Source organism: Punica granatum, chromosome 1 (genome assembly GCF_007655135.1).
Source record: "Punica granatum isolate Tunisia-2019 chromosome 1, ASM765513v2, whole genome shotgun sequence".
Lineage (NCBI taxonomy): Eukaryota > Viridiplantae > Streptophyta > Magnoliopsida > Myrtales > Lythraceae > Punica > Punica granatum.
In genome coordinates this window covers 6402455-6422697 of record NC_045127.1, presented here as the reverse complement: position 1 = coordinate 6422697, position 20243 = coordinate 6402455, and the positions used below count along the sequence as shown (strand labels likewise).

Below are 20243 nucleotides of genomic sequence, written 5' to 3'. Positions count from 1 at the left end.
AGGCGGTATTTTATTAAACTATAGCGCGTGCACATAGAATTAACCTAAAAAGTGAAACCTTTATTACTAAATAACATAATAATTATCATTCGACACATTGTGACGGGACATCCTCCTATTGACCTTCCAAATATTCACCTTTAAAGTAGCACATCTTGTTAGAGGTTAAATCCATAATAATATTATGTTTTGGGGAGGACTTATAAAACTGTCCGGCATATATTGAAATGGAATGAAATCTCCACATAATTTGACACCATTTCATTCCACAAATAATCCATCCTACTTCATTGTACAAATAATCCATCCTACGAAATAGGCCTTCATCGTGAATTCTTAGTTTGTGAAATAGGCTTTATATTTTCCGGGCACATCTCATGACCGGCATGTTCTTCACGCGGAACTCGAAGTCAAGGGGCTTGAAGTATTCCACAGTGACACGAACATTCATGCCATTCAAAAAAACTATCCCAACTTTCGCTTCATTTTAGGAATTCATCGATGACAAAATCGTCCGCCTAATTTATTTGTTTACACGGTCGTTCGTCATCTTCAGATTATAGAAAAAAAAAAAAATGAATAGCTAAGCAGGACTGTGGATGAGAGACTGAAGAAGACCCGTTACTGATTCCCTTGAAGGCATGCTAGGAATGGCTCCCTTCACTTGAACACACAGAGAAGCTGCAGCAGCTGAAATTACACGGAAATACTCTCTTAAAGAACTCATCGCAACTCTAAAGATATGAAAGAATGGCAAAAAAATTCGATATTGATTTTAGGAAAATAAAAAAAGAAGTAGGATTACCAGCAAATCTCAGACACTCCCCCTTGGATTTGCCTTCAACCAGAGCTACAGCAAACGCAGCAGTGAACGTGTCGCCAGCTCCAGTCGTATCGACTACCTTTGGAGCTGATATGATGGGTTGTTTGATCGGCTCTTCCCCTTCCACAAACAAGGCAGATCCTTTGGCCCCGAGTTTCACTAAGACCTGCTTAACTCCCTGGAAACAGATGTCTCTCTCTCAAGTCTCATAGCAAAAAACACAACAGAGCTAATGGTTTTGCTGCCATAACGACCAATAGTTTTAACAGCAGGCACACAAAGTTAGGCCAGAGTAGAAAGGTATCTTAGTTCTCAAAACCAATCAACACGGCCATCATTCACAATTTGATGTCACGGAACAAATACTTGCAGCATTTACATAAATCTGACGGAATCAAGCAACTGCCCAAAAAAATTCCCTAAATGCAAAGCACTGGTGATGGCAAATAAACAGATCAAAAACCAGATGACATTGCTAGTTTGCTAGAACTTGTAGCTGGCATTCTCTCAGTCACAATCATAACCAGAAATTGTCATACCGACAATATTATGCACCAAATGATATCTTACGTCAGAAAGAACGCAAAACTCTCAAGGCCGTAGAACGTACCATGTCGTGGAACTTCCGTACAGCCCGGCCAACATCTTCAAAAGATTCTGTCGGCATTCCCGTCAGACGGGCAAGCTCAGATTCGTTTGGGCTAAAGATATCAACATAACTCAAAAGTTCAGGAGGTATCGGCGTGTCCATTCCTCCAGCATCTAAGATGACCGGAACACCCGCACTCCTCGCAGCCTGTACACATGATCACCAATTATGGCCAATGTACATATCGGAAGCTTCAGTTCACTCAGAGGTATGGCTTTGAAGTCTGATCATGACAGTGGAAGAGGCAAATTAGATCAGCATTCAAACATGAAGCACAAAAAGATGATAGAGGACTGACCTTTGCGACCTGAATGTTAACGGAATCAGGAATCTCCCTCTGAAGCAAGACAACTCCGGCCTTCTTCACAACCTCCAGACCCTCCTCGTCCCCCAGAACGCTAGGCCACCCGCACATGTTCGCGCCCCCCACGATTATGATCGAGTTCTCCCCGTTCGCCAGCAGCATCACTACCGCGTGCCCCGTCGGGGTGCCGCCGACCGACGCGACGTAATCCAGCCGGACGCCGCCGCTGGTCTCTAGCGCATCCCTGATCAGCCTCCCATTGGCGTCGTCGCCGATCTGGCCGACGAAGTATGTCGGATACGAGAGGCGGCCGCCGCAAGCCGCCTGGTTCGCGCCCTTGCCACCAGCTAGGTTCAGGCCGGACTTGGCCGCTACCGTCTCCCCCTCCCCCGGGAGACGGTCGATCTCTACGTAGATGTCGGCGTTCGCAGACCCGACAACCACCAGCGGCGGCAGGTCTGCGGCGGAGTTCTCGGATGTCACTGAAACCGCCGGAAATCGATTCCTCCGATTATCCGGTGGGAAGAAGACATCAGGGAAGGAAAGCTTTGGTGAGCGGTGAGTGAAATAAGGGGTTTGGCAGAGGAGATTGCCGGGTTTTGATGATGAGAAAGCTCCTGCTGTCATGGCTCCCGGAACTTTTCCGGCGACGTTCACCTCACTTCGGGCTGTTCGCTTCACCCTGGTTTGTCAAAGTCAAACTACAGCTGCTCTCTTTCTCTCCGCCCTCAGAAAATATGTGACAAAACATACCATTTGGTCCCTGAAAATTACACTGCTTGTAAAATGTAGTCCTAAAGAATTTTTCTTAGACAAATTGGTCTTGTCGTCTGCAAATCTTGTACATGTTAGTCCCTCCGTCCCATTTTCTATCTCGCCCCCGACAAAAAATGCGGACTTGGAACGTTAAGATCCATATGGGGCATCAAAACTTGGTCGTTTTGGAATTTTTTTTTTAAATTAGGGCATATGTTTATTTTTGGAGATTTTTTCGGGAAAGTTTTCAAAAAAGTAGAGAACTACAAAAAAAAAATGTTTGACTGTATAGAATTTTCTACGAAAATTTTCTTTTTCACTATTCAAATTGGTATACTGATTAGAAAAGCTCTTTTTTAATTCTCCAACTTTCATTAGTCGATTATTTTCTTTTCTAATATTTAATTCACGACTATTCTTTTTTTATTTTGTTATCATCATTTATTTTCCACAAGATTTGAGCATAAATACTAAATTAGTGATTGATTTACAACAAATTACAATTTTCTAACTTTAATATCAGCAAATATGCATATATAATTTTGTATGGAGAAATAATTTTTTTGGGTAAGTTGGAGAAATAATTTTTTAAAAAGAGAAGAAATTATAGAGATGAAAAGTGACAATTGGTTTTCTAAAAATTAAATAGGCTGTTATTTAAAAAAAAAAAACAATTGCATGAAGAAGAGAGGGGGGGGGGGGGGGGGGGGGGGGGGGGGGGGGGGGGGGGGGGGGGGGGGGGGGGGGGGGGGGGGGGGGGGGGGGGGGGGGGGGAGGGGGGGGGACGGGAGATGGTGCGGCACTCAGCCTGCTACTGCACCGTCGGGTGAAATCACCAGAGGCATCGAGCGAAATAGTTGGGATCGCCGGCGAAATAAGACACATGTGATCTACTGCATTAGCTAAGGCCCCGTTTGAAATTTAAAACTGATTTTAGAATCGTGATTTTGATTTTAACTTTATTCACTAAACAATAAAAACACACGTTTCCAAGTCAAATTTATTATACCATCTCATTTATCTTTTTTCACAATCAAAAGCAAAATTAAAATCAAAGTTATTTTAACTCTGAAATCAAACGCCCCTAAGCTATTAATAAATTTGATCCCAATAGCTAAAAAACACGATGAATGTCTTCAATCGAGATTGGTACTTAGGCTTGAGGCCAACTCAATTAGTATTAATTAATTAGTTTCCGAAATAGTGCGGACATGGAGTTTCAATGGTTTCTGATCGTGATATGTGTAACTTATCAGGGTTAGGAAGCTGCAATATAATAGTCCTTATCTTTGGAGCAAACACATGCCGAAGGACTCTCTTTACGTGTTCCTGATCATTATTTTCTACAATTATTACATCGAGATGAGTCCCCGGACCACTCCAGCAACAATAGCCGTTGGATCTCCCAGCAGAGCCGACATTACGAGCCGGGCAGCACCACCTGCCATCTGATAGTATTTGCGGACGCCGGAGCCATTCCTCTGCGGCGCACCTCTAAGGCTAGGAATCCTCGTCTGCAGCTCCTGGACCTTGTTCTTGTCCACATTGAAGTAGGACGCTAGCCAGCTCTCAACGAGCAGCTTCTTGACGCAGGAGACATGGAGGTTGTATCCCTTGGACTGAGCTGAACGGTATGCCCAGCCCGGTCCCTTTGCCCCGCAGTGGTGGCATGACCCAGAGAGGCCAGCGCACAGGTAGAGCGTGTTGTTCTGCCCGTCGTTCAGCACCTGTGGGAGGTTCACGCAGCAAGGGTGGAGATCGAAGTCGCAGCAGTCGCAGTGGTACACGAAGCCTGAGACATCGCCCTGGCAGGCGTCACATATCCTGAGGTTGTTGTCGGGAGGTCGGTAATGGAAATTGAACGCGCACTTCTTGTAGAACGGATGGGTTATGGTGGGCTGTGCTGATCCGCAGGCCTTGTGCAGCTCGTACTTGCACTGCTGGCACCTGTACTTGAGACCGATCCCAGCCTCTTTGCACCCGTGACAGTCAAACGGGGTCTCCGTGTACTCGAGCCTCAACTTGTGGTGTGGGTGGGCAGGGTGAGTGATCTCCTTGTTGATCTTCATTGAGCCCTCGATAGCTAGTAACTCAGAGCCGAACCGTGCAGGAAAACGACATATCCTGTGCTATATATAGAGGTGGATGTGGGATCTTTGATCAGATAAAACCGAATGGAAAAAGGAGAGGAGAAGATTGATTTGATTCTACTTTGAATTTGCATATAAGCGTAAAGCCGCTTTTGGAAAGCTCTTAGAGGGAGGAATCAGGGGGAAAGCATTCCCCCAGAATCTAATGCTGTAACAAGAAAAGATGGTTTTGTGTTGGAAACTTTCTTGAGTTTGCTTTGCAACCTTTCTCCGCCTAGTTAAACCCGAACTCCGAAGACCCCGACTCTTAATTAGCCGTGACTTAAACCCGAACTCCAAAGACCCGAACCTCAATTAGCCGTGACTCTCCCCTTCTTTGAGTACTCGAATAATCTTCAAAGTCATATGTTTTGCATACAGTGATCATAACTCGGGTTTGGATCCGCGCTCTTCTGCGAATCTCGAGTACGCATTTGGGTGTCTAATGAGATGGCCTACTTAACTGCTTTAATCTTCTGGGCAAACTCGTTACTTTGCAGAGAACAAGAGGAGCAAGGAACCAACCACCACTCAGTCTCTGCCTCAGTTTTTGGATGGACATCAGATGGCATCTGATTCTTTAGAAGCCAAAAACAAGTCATTGACATAAAGAGATAGATACAGTTACCAACCATTGCGTATAGTTCGGCGCCTATTTTACTTAAGCATGGTCTATTGTTCAAGTTTTGTATATGGAGAATATCCACGATTGGAAGAGTTTTACCCCTTAGTGGATGGATTCCGCTTGAACCTAGACCAGTCGGGGACATTAACAAGTGGTGCAATCCGGGGAAGAAAACGAAGAAGAGATTGATATAGTTCTCTACTGGAACCTCATTTTTGTTTGGAATCTGGAAATAAGACTATCATAGGAAGCCAAACCAGGCCACGGGATATATGAGAATATGGGAAATTAGGTGATGCAGGACACCATATAGCATGGTCTCCTGAACGTTCCACGGGAAATTTCACAGGCAAGTGGAGTTACATGTGGATGGGGGCGACCCCTCAACTTATTGTAAATCTCACCTCTCACTTTCTTTAATTTTTTCCTATTACTTTTGAGATCCAAAATTTAAATGTTGAAATATGAAAAGTCTCCTAAATTTGTAAAACTGTTGACGTGGCAAAATATTATTATAAGAAACAAGACTTCTTATTGCACAATAATAGGGAACCGAAATTAAATACCTATAATAAATTGACTCACAAAGGCAATTAATGGGATTATATATGATACTGTTAGGATACTTATTTTGCTTTATCGATAAATATTTCTTGGAAAAATTTCTAATGTTATAGTAAAATTTGAAAAAAATGCAAAAAGAAAATGAATGTGCTTTAACCGCTATATTTAATATAATAACTGCTTGAATTACTTATATAATTACAAAATTATATTTTTAATTATAGTACCCATATATTCACACACTGTATATAATAAAATACATTATCAATATATATATATATATATATATATATATAAATTGACAACACCCAAATAAATAGGGGCAAAAAGTAAATTCATTACTAGTTCATATGTTAATATACTATATACGAAAAAGATCATAATAATAATAATAATAATAATAATAATAACTAACCATGATATATGAATATAAAGAAAATATTCAAAGAAGAAAATATTTTGAATTTTTGATCACTTATTGTCATTTCATTGAAAATAAAGAATAATTTATAATTATATAAAATTAAAATCAATTTTAAAATTTATAATTAATCTAATATTATTGAAATTATTGTTTTGGATTCAAATTATCATTTATTTTTATTAATAGGAAATATTTTGTTAAAAATGTGAGTAAAGATGATAATAGGTATACAATAATGAATCTGTGTAATGCATAGGATAGAACTTTAATTGCCTGCAAAAGTTTTCCTTCCAAAAAAAGTGTTTAAAACTTGCTTTTAAGAATTATAATTATTTTTCACCGAAAAAAGAAAATCACAATAATTACCTTTTTCTTTTTCAATTCAAGTCAAATAATTAATTAGTCTGTTAAACCTTGACATAGCACACGTTCCTATGTGTCATATGGCACCCGAAAACTTCTTACAAGAAGTTTACAACTAACCCAGCCATTTAATACAAAGAAATAGAAAATTAAATTAAAAAACAAATAGTCTTATAAACAAAAAAATCTCTTGATTTCCAAACAACAGCATATACTATTGCATCATGCCTACTTTCTCTAATTATAAATTACTATTAAGTTACAATTCACGCCAGAAAAATAATTCAAGCGCCTAATTAGTCGGGCAGAAACTACCATACACGACTTTCCCTAAAAACGGAAATTCGATGTTTAATCGTCTCCAATCTTGGCTATCTGGCTGCAGGTGAATATGATCCTGCACGAGGTTCTGGGGCTGTACTCTCCGGCAACTGTCCTTCTCCGGAAAGTTAACAAGCCAACCAAACTGGGACCATACTACCTTCCCGCTGGAGTTCAGATCCAACTGCCTATCATCCTATTCCACCATGATCGACATATATGGGGCAAAGATGCCCATGTTTTCAACCCGGGGAGGTTCTCAAAGGGAGTCTCGAATGCGACTACCGGCATGTCTCCACTCCCGTTCTTTCCCTTCAGCACTGGCCCAAGAGTCTGCATCGGCCAGAACTTTGCCATGCTCGAGGCCAAGGCCTCTCTGGCAATGATTCTGAGGCGGTTTTCCTTCAAGCTGTCTTCGTCCTACAGGCACGAAGTTAATGTATATTGCATATAAAACTACATATACAGACTATGGGTGAGGAAGGGAAATCTATATGGGATTTATCGTAGCAAAGCTGTACCTGCAGAAATAATTCGACTACTGATGCTATTTCCCTGGCTAGCACTTGACTGTATGCGGTAAACTAACACTCCGCAAAACATAGGACATCTCATCTCAACCCGAAAATGCTAAAGTTACATGCAATTCCAGACGAGGACCATTTCGGACGATCATATTTAACTGAAGAAATTTTCTACCGTCATGCCAAAGAAATCTACTCCCAAGTAAATGAGAAAATATTAAATGGTCTTTTTTCAATTACAATATTGAATGGTCTTTTGCATTCCATATAGATAAAGCCTTTCTTACGATTTTGGAGAGAGAAACATTATAAGTCAAATGTATTGTATTTCACATGGTTCTACTTCTACAAGGCTACATTCAGTCTGTACTACTTTTCGTCGGAACGTTATTATTTTCGTGCCCACGACCAACGACTATGGGGCGAAGACACTCAAGTTTTCAACCGCAGAGAGGTTTTCGGAAGCAATAATCTCAAAAGCGAGCATTGGTCCATTATCTCCGCTCCCAACTATAGGTGAGACTAACACGTACACTGTGGTATGCAACTCTCCATCTAATACATGTCAACTTATCATGTGGAGCTCACAACACTTACTTCTTTTATATTTTTTTCAACATTTGATTGGAACTATAACACATGCCACCTCGGTGTGATAATCTAACCTAATATTTTCTCGCCCTGAGAAAATATTTTAAAGTTGCCCGTCTTCCCTTCAGTGCCGGGCCAAGATTAATTCTACATCGGTCAGAACTTAATTTGCTTTGATCGGGACGGGACCAAGGCCATCCTGGCAAAGATCCTGTAGCAGTTCCCCTTGAAACTGTCTCCATCATCCTGTCGGCACGCTCCTTTAAACCTGCTTACTGTCCGGCCTCAGTTAGCTTGCGTTTGGTTTTCGAGTTAGATTATGATCCAACTCAATTTGATTTCGTGCAATGATTGCAAATCTTGACAAATATATTGATGTATGATAATATATATATATATATGTATGTATATGTAGATGTGAAAGTAGATATAAAATTTATTATTAAAAAATTAATTGTAAAAATGGTTAGGAAAATATATGAGTGAGAAATTAATATTAAATGAAAGAAAAAGACGAAACAATAATGATTTTTTTTGGATAAATGATAAAAAAAACAGTAATAATTATATTGTTGAATTTGAAAAAAAATTGAGTTGAGTTAGGTAGAGTTTGATTATTATCCAAAAACCAAACGGGGCATAGTGACCTGTTGATCTTGCGAAAACTTCCCTAGTTTGGTCAAGTCCAGCCTTGGCCCTGAACTAAACTTAGCCAGTTTGGCGATGGTATGCAGCTTGCAAGCTTTAATGGTGCGTTTGGTTTCAGAGTTAAAGTAATTTTGATTTTGATTGTGAAAAAAGGACAAATAATTGTGTAGTGTGTTGAGTTAAAGTTAAAAATTTTGACTTGAAAAATGTGTATTTTTGTTGTGTAGTGTGTTGAGTTAAAGTTAAAGTTAAAATCAAAATGATTTTAACTTCCAAAACAAACATGCCAATTTATGTTTAATGGTGCGTTTGGTTTCAGAGTTAAAGTAACTTTGATTTTGATTGTGAAAAAGGACAAATAATTGTGTAGTGTGTTGAGTTAAAGTTAAAAATTTTGACTTGGAAAATGTATATTTTTGTTGTGTAGTGTGTTGAGTTAAAGTTAAAGTTAAAATTAAAGTGATTTTAACTTCCAAAACAAACATGCCAATTTATGTTTAATGGACGTTGGGTGCAGGCTACCTTATGGCTTTCCCTAGAGTAGGAAATCCGTAGTTTAACGTCAATCTCCAATTTTGGCTATATCTTGATACAAGTGAATGTCATCCTTCAAGAGAAAAAGGATGCTTAGTATAATGACACACGTTCTTTTATCTAGAAACTAATAAAATTTTCATGTTTGATTCTCGCCAACGAAACTATTTGTGCTCATTTATTTAAATTTTTATTTCTTGTATTTGTCTCATAGATCTTTTTATAATTAGAAAACGTAATCCTTGCATCACGTTCTTAGGCTATATTATATATATACTCTCAGTCTCGCCTTTGACCAACAAATATGGAGCGCAAAATGCTCATATTTTCAACCCGGAGAAAGGTTCTCCAATGCAGTCATATGTCTTGCATGGTCCCCGAACTTTAAAAACCTAACCTACGTTTAGGGACCATAATATCAATTTATGATACTTGACCACTATTAGATATGAAAATGCTTTACGAATTTGTTTTTCAATGGCGCATCATTAACTAATAAGGGGCGGAGCCAATTGCGCCCCTCGAGATTCTCTTAAATCCCAATAATGTTATATATTATTACTATAAAAATGTATATATAGTCCATAATTAATATAAATTTCCCCTCAAAATATTATAAAATATGTCTTTGTCAAAGTATTTACCTCTCTTACATGCGGTTCCGAAAAAACAAAATGAATTGGCCTACTGCTATATGGATCCCAAGCCCATTATATAAGCCCACCACATATTAAAAGATTCCCCTTATTAAAAAAATTAATTTTAAGTGACTATCCCCTTTGCTTGAGCGGGAAGGGAAGACAGAGAGACAAGACAAGAGGCTAAAGTAAAAGAGCCCCAACCACAAAAGTTCTGTGACAGAACCAAACTTGGAAGGCTGGAATTAGAAGCCTGGAACGACGACAGAGAGATACAGATAAAGAACGACGCTACAAAAGAGGGAATGAGGGAAAGATCGGATTGCGAGCGGAGTAGTAAACCATAATCTTCTTCATGTCCTCTCCTTCATTTGTAAATGTAAGTCTATGATGTTTAATCTCCGCTTCTCTCAATTCTCATACCTTTCCAACCCCATGATCACCGCTCTAGAGCTTTCTTTTGGGTCATATGTTTGAGTTCTTATCTAATTCATCGAAAATTCCTGAAGCTACTGGTGCTTGATATTGATTAGACAACTTGTTTTGTTCTTGTGTAAATATCTAAAGGGTATAAGAGTAAAGATTGAATTTTTTTGAGTGCTCTATTTAGATTGAATTTTTTTTCTTGTGTAGATATGGATAAGTATCTCATAAAAGAAGAAATCAACCATAAAAGAAACATTAACGACCAGAGCGAATAATGATTGCTCAAAAAGAAGACATGTGGAAATCAATTTGGAAGATCTCCCTTCGGATCCCGGGCTAAGGAAGAAAATTTCCAATTATCATCCTAATGATCGTGATAGAATTAGAATGCGTTATTTGCAACAAGGTCCGTGTCAACTGAAAGGAAACAATTTTCTTCAGAAGAAATTCGGGAATATATTCCGACGCTTTATTCCAAAATGGTTTGAGGAGCATAAAAATTGGCTAGAATATAGTATTACGAAAGATGTCTCTTTTTGTTTGTGTTACTATCTTTTACAGGCTGGACATTGGAGCGCAAGCAAGTGGAGAAGTATTTGTGTCGGAAGGATATACAAATTGGAAGAAAAAAGAAAAAATCAAAGAGCATGTTGGAGGTCCGCATAGTGCCCATAACAAAGCTTGGAAAAGATGCAAAGATTTGATTAATCAACAACAACATATCCAATTTGCTTTTGAGAAGCAATCAGAACAAGCACGTAAAGATTATCGGCTTCGTCTGACTACTTCACTTGACTGCATTCGTTTTCTTTTATCTCAAGGCTTGGCATTTCATGGCCACAATGAAATAGAAGAATCGCATAATCAATACAACTTTCTTCAGCTCCTCTATTTTTTTGCTAGTCACAACGATGCCATAAAAAATGTTGTCTTGAATAATGCTCTAGAAAATATGAAAATGATATATCCTGATATTCAGAAGGATCTTATCCGTGCTTGCGCTATGGAGACCACTAATGCTATTCTCCATGAGCTAAGGGATGAATTCTTTGCTATTTTACTCAATGAAACTCGTGATGTTTCGGTCAAGGAACAAATGGCGGTTGCTCTAAGATTTGTCAATTCGGAAGGGTGTGTTGTTGAGCATTTTCTTGGCATTGTTCATGTTAGTGACACCTCCGCTTTCACTAAAAGCGGCTATTTAGCTTCTTTTTTTGAAGCATAATTTGAGCTTGTCTAAAGTGCGGGGGCAAGGCTATGATGGGGCAAGTAACATGCGAGGGGAATTTAATGGACTCAAAACTTTGATCATGTAAGAGAATTCTTCTGCTTATTATGTTCATTGTTTTGCTCATCAACTTCAACTAGCTCTTGTTGCTATGGCAAAAAAAAAAAATCGCAAGTTGCTGCATTTTTCAACTCAGTGGCTAGTATAACTACTCTTGTTGGAGTTTCATGCTAGCGTAGAGATCTTTTTCGAGAGAAGCAACAAAAGAGAGTCTTGGAAGCATTTAAAATTGGTGAATTCTCAATGAGTAAGGATTCAAATCAAGGGAGAAGTCTTCAAAGAAGAGGTGATACACATTGGGGATCTCAGTATAGGTCATTGATAAGTTTGACTGTCATGTTCTCATCGGTTATGGAAGTTCTCCAAATCATTCAGAAAGATGGTTCAACTGCAAATAAAAAACGTGAGGCATTTTCCTTATTGAGTGTTATGCCAACTTTTGAATTATATTCATCTTGCACATGATGAAAACTATTTTGGGAATCACGAATGAGTTGTCTCTAGCATTGCAAAGGAAAGATCAAGATATTGTGAATACTATGGTTTTGATTAAAGTGGCAAAACAATTTTGCAAGATATGCGGGATAAAGGATGAGACTCTTTGATGAGTGAAGTATCTATATTTTATGATGGAAATGACATTGATATCATAAATATGAATGAAATGTATGTGGCTCTAGGACGATTGCAGCGGAAAGGTGAAGCCTTGACAAACTTAAGTTATTTCCGGTTTGAGCTTTTTAACAGTGTGATTGATTGATAACTTCAAGAACTCAACAGTCACTTCAATGAGGTGAACACAAATTTACTTCTTTGTATGGCTTGCTTAAGCCCAAATGATTCTTTTGCCTCTTTTGATAAGTCAAAATTGATTTGACTTGCTCGCTTTTATCCTTCGGAGTTCTCTGAGGTTGATATTCAGTTGCTTGACAATTAACTTGAGACTTACATTCTTGATATGAGATCTCATGAAGAGTTCTTAAACCTAGAAAGTATCGGAGATCTTTCTCAGAAATTGGTTGCCACAAGAAGCATATTATCTATCAACTGGTTTACCTACTTATGAAGTTGGAGTTGATATTACCAGTTGCTCTTGGAAAATTGTGAAGAACCGCCTCCGTAATAAGATGTGAGACTCTTGGATGAACGATTGTTTGGTTACTTATATTGAGAAAGATTTTTTTTGTAACATTGACAATGAAAGAATTTTGAATAGTTTTCAGGTTATGAGATCTCGAAATGAACATTTGTAATTATTTAGTTTTTAATTCAATGAACTTCATATATCTCTATCGTTAATATACATTTTACATAGTTTCATATATACGTCTACTTTCGTTTTATATTTTACCCCCCGAGATAATTTCCTGACTTCGCCCCTGAATATATTATATAACTGTAAACTTGTTGTAAACAGTTTGATTAGTTAAAGTAATTACCTATACCAGGGCATAAAAGCGAACTGGATAACCTTGAATGTGTTGCCATTTTGTTCCCTCTGAAGCCTGAAGATCGTTTCACCTTCCTCATAGCTGCTTCCTAAGGCTGCTCGAGAGATAACATCGGCTGTCAGATTTTCGATGTAGGGCTTGATATCGAGCTCGCATAAACCCTCTGGTGATAGCAGCGCCTCCCATTTTCTAATCATCTCGCTGCAACTAGCAGAGGATGGTGCTAGAATATGCTGTTTTACCATATTGAACGAGCAATTTACTTAATCAAAGTCAGAAGCAAGCTAGTTGTACTATTTTAATTATATCTGTAGAACAATATATATATATTAGGTTATTGAATCTATGTCTTTCACGGATTTTGTGAAGAAAGAATTTATAGTTTATATTAATCTGCAAAAAAATCATTTTCATACTAATACGGTAAATCTTGGACGTACTATGTAATAGATTGATATACATCATGTCTATTATCAGTCTAATCTCTATAGAAATAATTTTAAAAAAATCAAAATATTTCAAAATATTTATTTTTAGTTGATGAAAGAAAAAAAATTCAAAGTTTTATAATTTTAGCATTTACTGATATTTATTCTTTTCACATTACATAAATGGTTTTCATGAATTTGAATAATTTCAGATAAAATGACCCCATCACTTCAATGAAAGAAATATTTAATTAAATTTTAATAAGGTTAGCTAGACAATACTTATAAAAAGTTATGAATATTTATTTACTAATGAAATAGGAATCCTTCTTCTTAACACTTCTTTGAATATTTTTTTTGTATTTTATAGTATTATTAATCACAATAATAATTTTTATTATATATTATTAATTTATATATAGCAATAACCTATAAATTAATAAGTAATTACTATTTTACCCTTATGTACTACGATATAGCCAAGTTTATATTAATTAATAGAATTAGAATAGTAAATAAATAAATTTTAGATTAATTTTTATAGAGAAAATTAAGAAAAAGATACTCTTTGTATTTTCTTTATTGATTCATTGAATGCATTTTCTTTTCTGTTTATCGTAAAAAGAAATTTTAAAGCCAACTTCTTTTAACAACTCCTATAGAGGATTAAAAACAAATGTTTGACCACACTCCAAATAAAGAACAAATTAATTAATAAATTCAATTTAATACAAGATTTTTTCTAACCTATGCCTTAGGGCATGGGATAAAAACTAATAAATTAAGTAAATGTCCTATAAATAAATACTTTGCTTAGCAACTTTTTAACACAAGCATTTATTTTTAGTCTCAAATTGATAGACACATTCACGGTAAATATGGGTTCTTATCTTATACCGTTATAGTGTCTAGTTTAGAAAAATCGTTAGTTACAATTGTAAAAATGTTGTAACCTATGTACCAATAATACTTTCATGCAGATATTTTATAAGCTAATCAAGAAGTTAGTGTTGTTGTATTTCTTTAAGTTTATTAGATGTGTCAAAATTGTAAAAGACAATTTCTATGAAGAATTTCGTAACAAATGAAAAATAAATTATATATATATATATGTGTGTGTGTGTGTGTGTGTGTTCTAAGTCATTTCACTTGGGAAAAAAATCATTTTTATTTTCTGAATTAAAATTACTGAATTTGTATTTGTATATGAGACAAATTTGAGTGAGATGAGTGTAATCAAATGTAGCGTTACAATGAGAGCGAAAAAAATATAACATTACAAGTAACTAATTAAGTTTGTCATTAATTAAAAAGGAAAATATAGGAGAATAAATTACTCAAAAACAATTTTAATTTTTGGAACTAAAAAATACTGACTATATATATATATATGTATGAAATTGATTTGAGTGCAATAAATGCAATTAAATGGAGCATTACAAGTAACTAAATTTTTTAATAATTAAAAGAAAGAAAAACAAAAATGATTATTAAATATATTTAATAATAAAAAATAAATGAGAATCAATTCCTTAAACTAAAGACAAGTTTGTAATTAAATTTTTAGTAAATGAAATAAATTATAATCGGAAGGCAAAAAATTAAAAGGAAATCAACCATTACATATGATAGCAAAAATACTTAAAAAGAAAAGAAGAAATAAGCAATAATCGTTTCATAAAGATAATAAGCATTTGTGATCACAACGTTAAAAAACGACCCTAAATTACAACTAAAATTTAAAAAATATAAAACAAAAATATCAATCACAAATAATAATTACAAAGTATACGTAAAATTATAAATAAAATTGGGTTCGTAGAATTATTTTCATAAGTATTAATTTTTTTTTGAAATTATAATGAATTAAATTGGAATACAAAAATTAAAGCAAAAAATCAAAACCAAAATACGAAATAAAGCACTTTCAATGACTCAAGATTTGGAAAAATCTAAGTTTCTTTATGCTATATATGGTTTTAATTTCTTGAAAATATAGTTGCTCATAAAAATACATGGTAGTATCAATTTTGAAAGTTTGAGAATTTTTATATTATTAATTTATTATAAAAAATTATATCAATGAAACATATCAACTTATTGATAAAAGGCAATGAAGTTACTAAGTAATATTTAAAAAAAAAAAAAGCCCATGCATGCATTGTACGAAATAGAAGTCTAGTCAATATATAATATATAATGCCTGGAAGAGCTAACCATGTTGCGACACGTATAATGTTTTGGCCTCTTCAGCTTTCGCCATGTGTCGCCATGGGTTCCACCAACTGAATGTTGCCTTGTGTTCATGTGCCTTATTAATTGCAAGATTAAAAATTATTTAATCGAATATATATATATATCAGATTTAACGAAAAACATTATTTTAATAAAAAATAATTTCAACCGAATTTAACTTTCGATTGAAATTGTCGCTGTAATTTTAGTACGAAAAAATATACGTGGCAAAATTATATAAGATTAAGCGGAAAAAATTATTTCAAGAAAAATTAATTTCAATCAAATCTAACATTCGAGTCGATATATAACATATAATGCCTGTAATAGTTAATTAGGTTACGGCGCATGTAATGTTTGGCCTCTCCAGCTTTCGCCATGTGTGCATGTTCCCATGTGGGTTCCACCAACTGCATGTTGCCATATGTTCATGTGCCTACTTAATTGCATGATTAAAAATTATTTAATCGAATCTATATATAAGATTCAACAGTTAAAAATATTTTAATAAAAAAATTATTTCAATCGAATTTAACTTTCGATTGAAATTATTGCAATAATCTTAGTATGAAAAAAATACACATGGCAAAATTATATAAGATTAAGCTGAAAAAATTATTTCAATCAAATCTAACCTTCGAATTGGTTGAATTTTAATATGAATATATATATATATATATGTATAACAAAATTTAAATGAAAAAATTATTTCAATTGAATTTAACATTCAAGATGATAGAATTATAACACCAAAATAATTGTTTTAATTTTAATATGAAAAATATGCATCGCAAAAAAAAAGAAAAAAAAAAGAAGTGCTTAACTTTAATACGAAAAAATACACATGGAAAAAAAATGATAAATAAATTATTTCAATTGAATTTAATATTTGAATCAATATATAATATATAATGCCTAGACTAGTTAATCAAGTTGCGACACGTATGATGTTTGGCCTATCCAACTTCCGCTATGTATTGCAACGTGTGCATGTTCTCCTATGGCTACTACCAATGGCATGTTGCCATGTGTTCATGTGCCTCCTTAATTATAAAATTAAAAATGATTTAATCAAATATATATATAAGATTAAGCGGATAATATTATTTTAAAAATAATTTCAATCGAATTTAACTTTCAATTGAAATTATTGTAGTATTTTTAATACGAAAAAAATACACATGGCAAAATTATATAAGATTAAGCTGAAAAAATAATTTCAAAAAAAAATAAGTTCAATCAAATTTAACCTTTGAATCAATATATCACTACATAATACATAATGCATGGAACAGTTAACCATGTTGCAACACTTGTAATATTTGTCCTTTCCAACTTAACTTAAGGTTCTACAAATGTAACTAAAATGTCAGAATTATCACATCTTTCTTTTATCAATAATTGAAATATCTATTTTACATGTAATTTTTGTGAACCTAAGTTTTTTCCGCCTCTTCTTTTGAGCTAATGAGCTCGGCCCAAATGAATTCTTACATAAAATGTATCCAATAACAGGTGAATCTCTCCCTCATGTATATATATTTATATGTAAAATAATGAACATGTAAAATGGTGGATCTCTCGCTTATTCGCATATATATGTATCTACGGTCATTTTGTTAGGTTTGCTTCAAATTATTTGAATTTAAATTTACAATTTGAAATTAATTAGCATAAATATTGGTAAATAAACATTTAAATATGCCCATACAACGTCCAGGACGAGAGACTAGTTTATCTTAATTACATTTACAAAGCAGTTTAAGTTCAAAGTGATAAGGTTTTCCTTTTAACATTGTATTTTAGTATTTATCATATTTTACTAAAGTCTATTCGTCCTATTATTGCGAGAGAGGAACATAAATTTATTTTAAGGACAAAAGAAGGGGAAATAAACGATATGACCCTCCAATTGGGGACCCCAGCTGGCGACCCCAATTGGGATGTTGATTGCCGGAGGGAGTGTCGGGTGGCTGGCAGGACCTCCCGATCTAGCCCCTTCGTTTTCCATTTTTTTTTTTTACATTTTTCATTTAATTTCGTTTAAATCCTTCAAGTTTTCTTTTGTGCAATAGTGTCCCTGAAAATATCGTAACGTTATCATTCAATCCAATTTTAGACGGAAAAGTAACGATATGATGCACGGTGAAAAATTAAAAAAATTTCATGATGCATCGTGAAAAGTTTTCAAAATATGATGCATTCTGAAAATTGTTCTCAAACTGTGATATGTATTGACATTTTCTCGTATATATTCTTTAAAGATGTAAGTGATATCTCTTTTTTTTTTTGGTAAACAAAAATTGTGGGAGATATTACCAAAAGACGATATGGCGCAGTGGCGCATGCCCTAGTTCGGTAACCAAGAAATTCCACATTTGATGTCCAATTGGACTATCTGTGCTCCTTTATTAGATATTAGAATTTGTATTTTATTGTACTAGGCTCACGGGTCTTCCTTATAATCGAAAATATTTATAGAAGATATTGCTCTCACAATTCCAGAAGATCGAATATTAAAGGTAATATTTTACATGTGATCATAATTTCTTTCGATAATTTTTGAAAAACATTAATGACAATACGAAAATAACGAGAGTGCTTTCTCTACTTAGCAGGAATCATAAAAAAAATAAAAATAAAAAAAGAATCATATTTAGAGAGCATTTTCCCAATTAATTAGGAGAGTTGACAGGAAGGCTTATATATGCAATTTTTTCGATTTAATCGAGGAGAATCATTCCATAATTTCTTACATAAACCCGAAAATATCCTGAAAGTCCCCTCCTAATTAACTCAAGTATCGAAATTTGACCAATAAAATATTACTTGAGTAGTAGTAAAATCAATTTCCGTAAGATGACTACAGTATAAATTTCAATAAACGCACTTATTAAGAAATAAAATAACTTTGAATACTCGATTTCTCGAAACTATGAATGACTAAAACAATATCTTTCACAATTTAACTCGTCAAAAAAAGTACTGAAATTTGTATTCATAAAGACAGACTTGGCGCTGGAAAATTTGTATTCAACGCAATATCTCCTCGATCGAACAATTGCATGCAAGGAGTTCGACGATCGATCAAGCCCAACCAACCAATCACTTTAGAAACACACTTGGCTCTGGAAAATCGCTTTCCTTGATGATAACTTCGCTTTCATGCCCACGCGTGTGGATTTATCCCTATTAAAATTTTAATTGGGCTTATACGGGTTTATGTCAATTTCCACTTAAAAACTCAAGCTGATAAATGGTGGTACCCAAGCCATATATTAACCCATGGATTTTCCTTTTTTTTCGATATAGGATTTATCCCATTTTACTTCTTAACAACCCCAACCATTTGGTTCCTCCTCTAATTTACAAGTTTGATTATTATTATCTTTTTAATTAAGTTTGCATACGTGCTGCATGTGAATGTATTTTTCTATTTTGTGCTCTAATAAGGCAGAAGGGATATCTAAGCTATTATTAATTAATCATTGAATATTGTGTCTACTTCGAATGCACAAAATGGTAAAGGATGAAGAGAAATAAATGGAATTCATAAATCACATTAACAGGAATCAACCTAGAAGCACTTAATTTTTCAAATAAGAGGGTATATTACTATACAACATAAATGATTTTGCAACGATTAATTGTCTCTTTCTCAAATATAATAAGTTTGGAATCATAGATATAGTTGTAAAACAAACTTCTATTAAAAATGATAAGATGAACTTACCCAAAAAAAAAAGACTTCTCTTGGCGTGGAGCAAAAGGAAAAAAAAAAAAAGATCAATTGAAAATCCTTGTGACGCCTAAAGAAAAGGAAAGGCAATTAGGCGCCCAGCAAAGCCAATTACGTACCGTACAACAAGAGATTTTCTCTTGTTGTGTTTCCCTCCAAGTCCCAATGACCAGAGAAAAATTCGTAAGGCCATTCAACAAATTAGGGCTCTAATTATTTCTTCTTTTTTTTGGTAAGGCGCTTTAATTATTTTTTTGGGGAGAATTGTAACTTAATAGTAATTTATAATTAGAGAAAGTAAGTATGATGTAATAGTATATGCCGTTATTTGGAAATCAAGAGGTTTTTTATTTTATTTTATAAGACTGTGTTTTTTTAATTTAACTTTCTATTTCTTTGTATCAAATGGCTAGGTTAGTTGTAAACTTCTTGGAAGAAGTTTTCGGGTGCCTTATGACACATAGGAACGTGTGCCATGTCAAGGTTTAACAGACTAATTAATGATTTGACTTGAATTAAAAAAGAAAAAGGTAATTCTTGTGATTTTCTTCTTTCGGTGAAAAATAATTATAATTCTTAAAAGCAAGTTTTTAACAATTTTTTGGAAGGAAAACTTTTGCAGGCAATTAAAGCTCTATCATTTGCGTGCACGGATTCATTATCGTATTATCATCTTTACTCACATTTTTAACAAAATATTTCCTATTAATAAAAATAAATTATAATTTGAATCCAAAACAATAATTTCAATAATATTAGATTAATTATAATTTTTTAAATTGA

At 34.6% G+C, this 20243-nt stretch overlaps 2 protein-coding genes across 2 annotated transcripts; both read right to left on the bottom strand.

Moving 5' to 3' along the window:
* Nucleotides 1–435: 435 nt before the first annotated feature.
* Nucleotides 436–2497, bottom strand: LOC116192966 (ribokinase). The gene is made up of 4 exons (XM_031521680.1): nt 1771–2497; nt 1434–1619; nt 806–1001; nt 436–690 (listed from the first exon to the last, which is right to left on the bottom strand). The coding sequence occupies exons 1-4, from the start codon at nt 2401–2403 to the stop codon at nt 584–586; spliced, it is 1122 nt and encodes a 373-aa protein (XP_031377540.1). The 5' UTR covers nt 2404–2497; the 3' UTR covers nt 436–583.
* A 1387-nt stretch (nt 2498–3884) lies between these two features.
* Nucleotides 3885–4601, bottom strand: LOC116202467. Its single transcript, XM_031534040.1, has one exon. It carries the CDS (start codon nt 4599–4601, stop codon nt 3885–3887), a length of 717 nt encoding a protein of 238 aa, XP_031389900.1.
* Nucleotides 4602–20243: the final 15642 nt, after the last annotated feature.

What these genes read in the sequence shown, in the direction of transcription:
- LOC116192966 (XM_031521680.1), bottom strand. Translation starts at nt 2,403, where the DNA reads ATGACAGCAGGAGCTTTCTCATCATCAAAACCCGGCAATCTCCTCTGC. An exon ending in TACGGAAGTTCCACGACATG is followed by an intron (nt 1,002 to 1,433) that starts GTACGTTCTACG and finishes ATCTGTTTCCAG; the next exon opens with GGAGTTAAGCAGGTCTTAGT. An exon ending in GGAGTGTCTGAGATTTGCTG is followed by an intron (nt 691 to 805) that starts GTAATCCTACTT and finishes GTGTAATTTCAG; the next exon opens with CTGCTGCAGCTTCTCTGTGT.
- LOC116202467 (XM_031534040.1), bottom strand. Translation starts at nt 4,601, where the DNA reads ATGAAGATCAACAAGGAGATCACTCACCCTGCCCACCCACACCACAAG.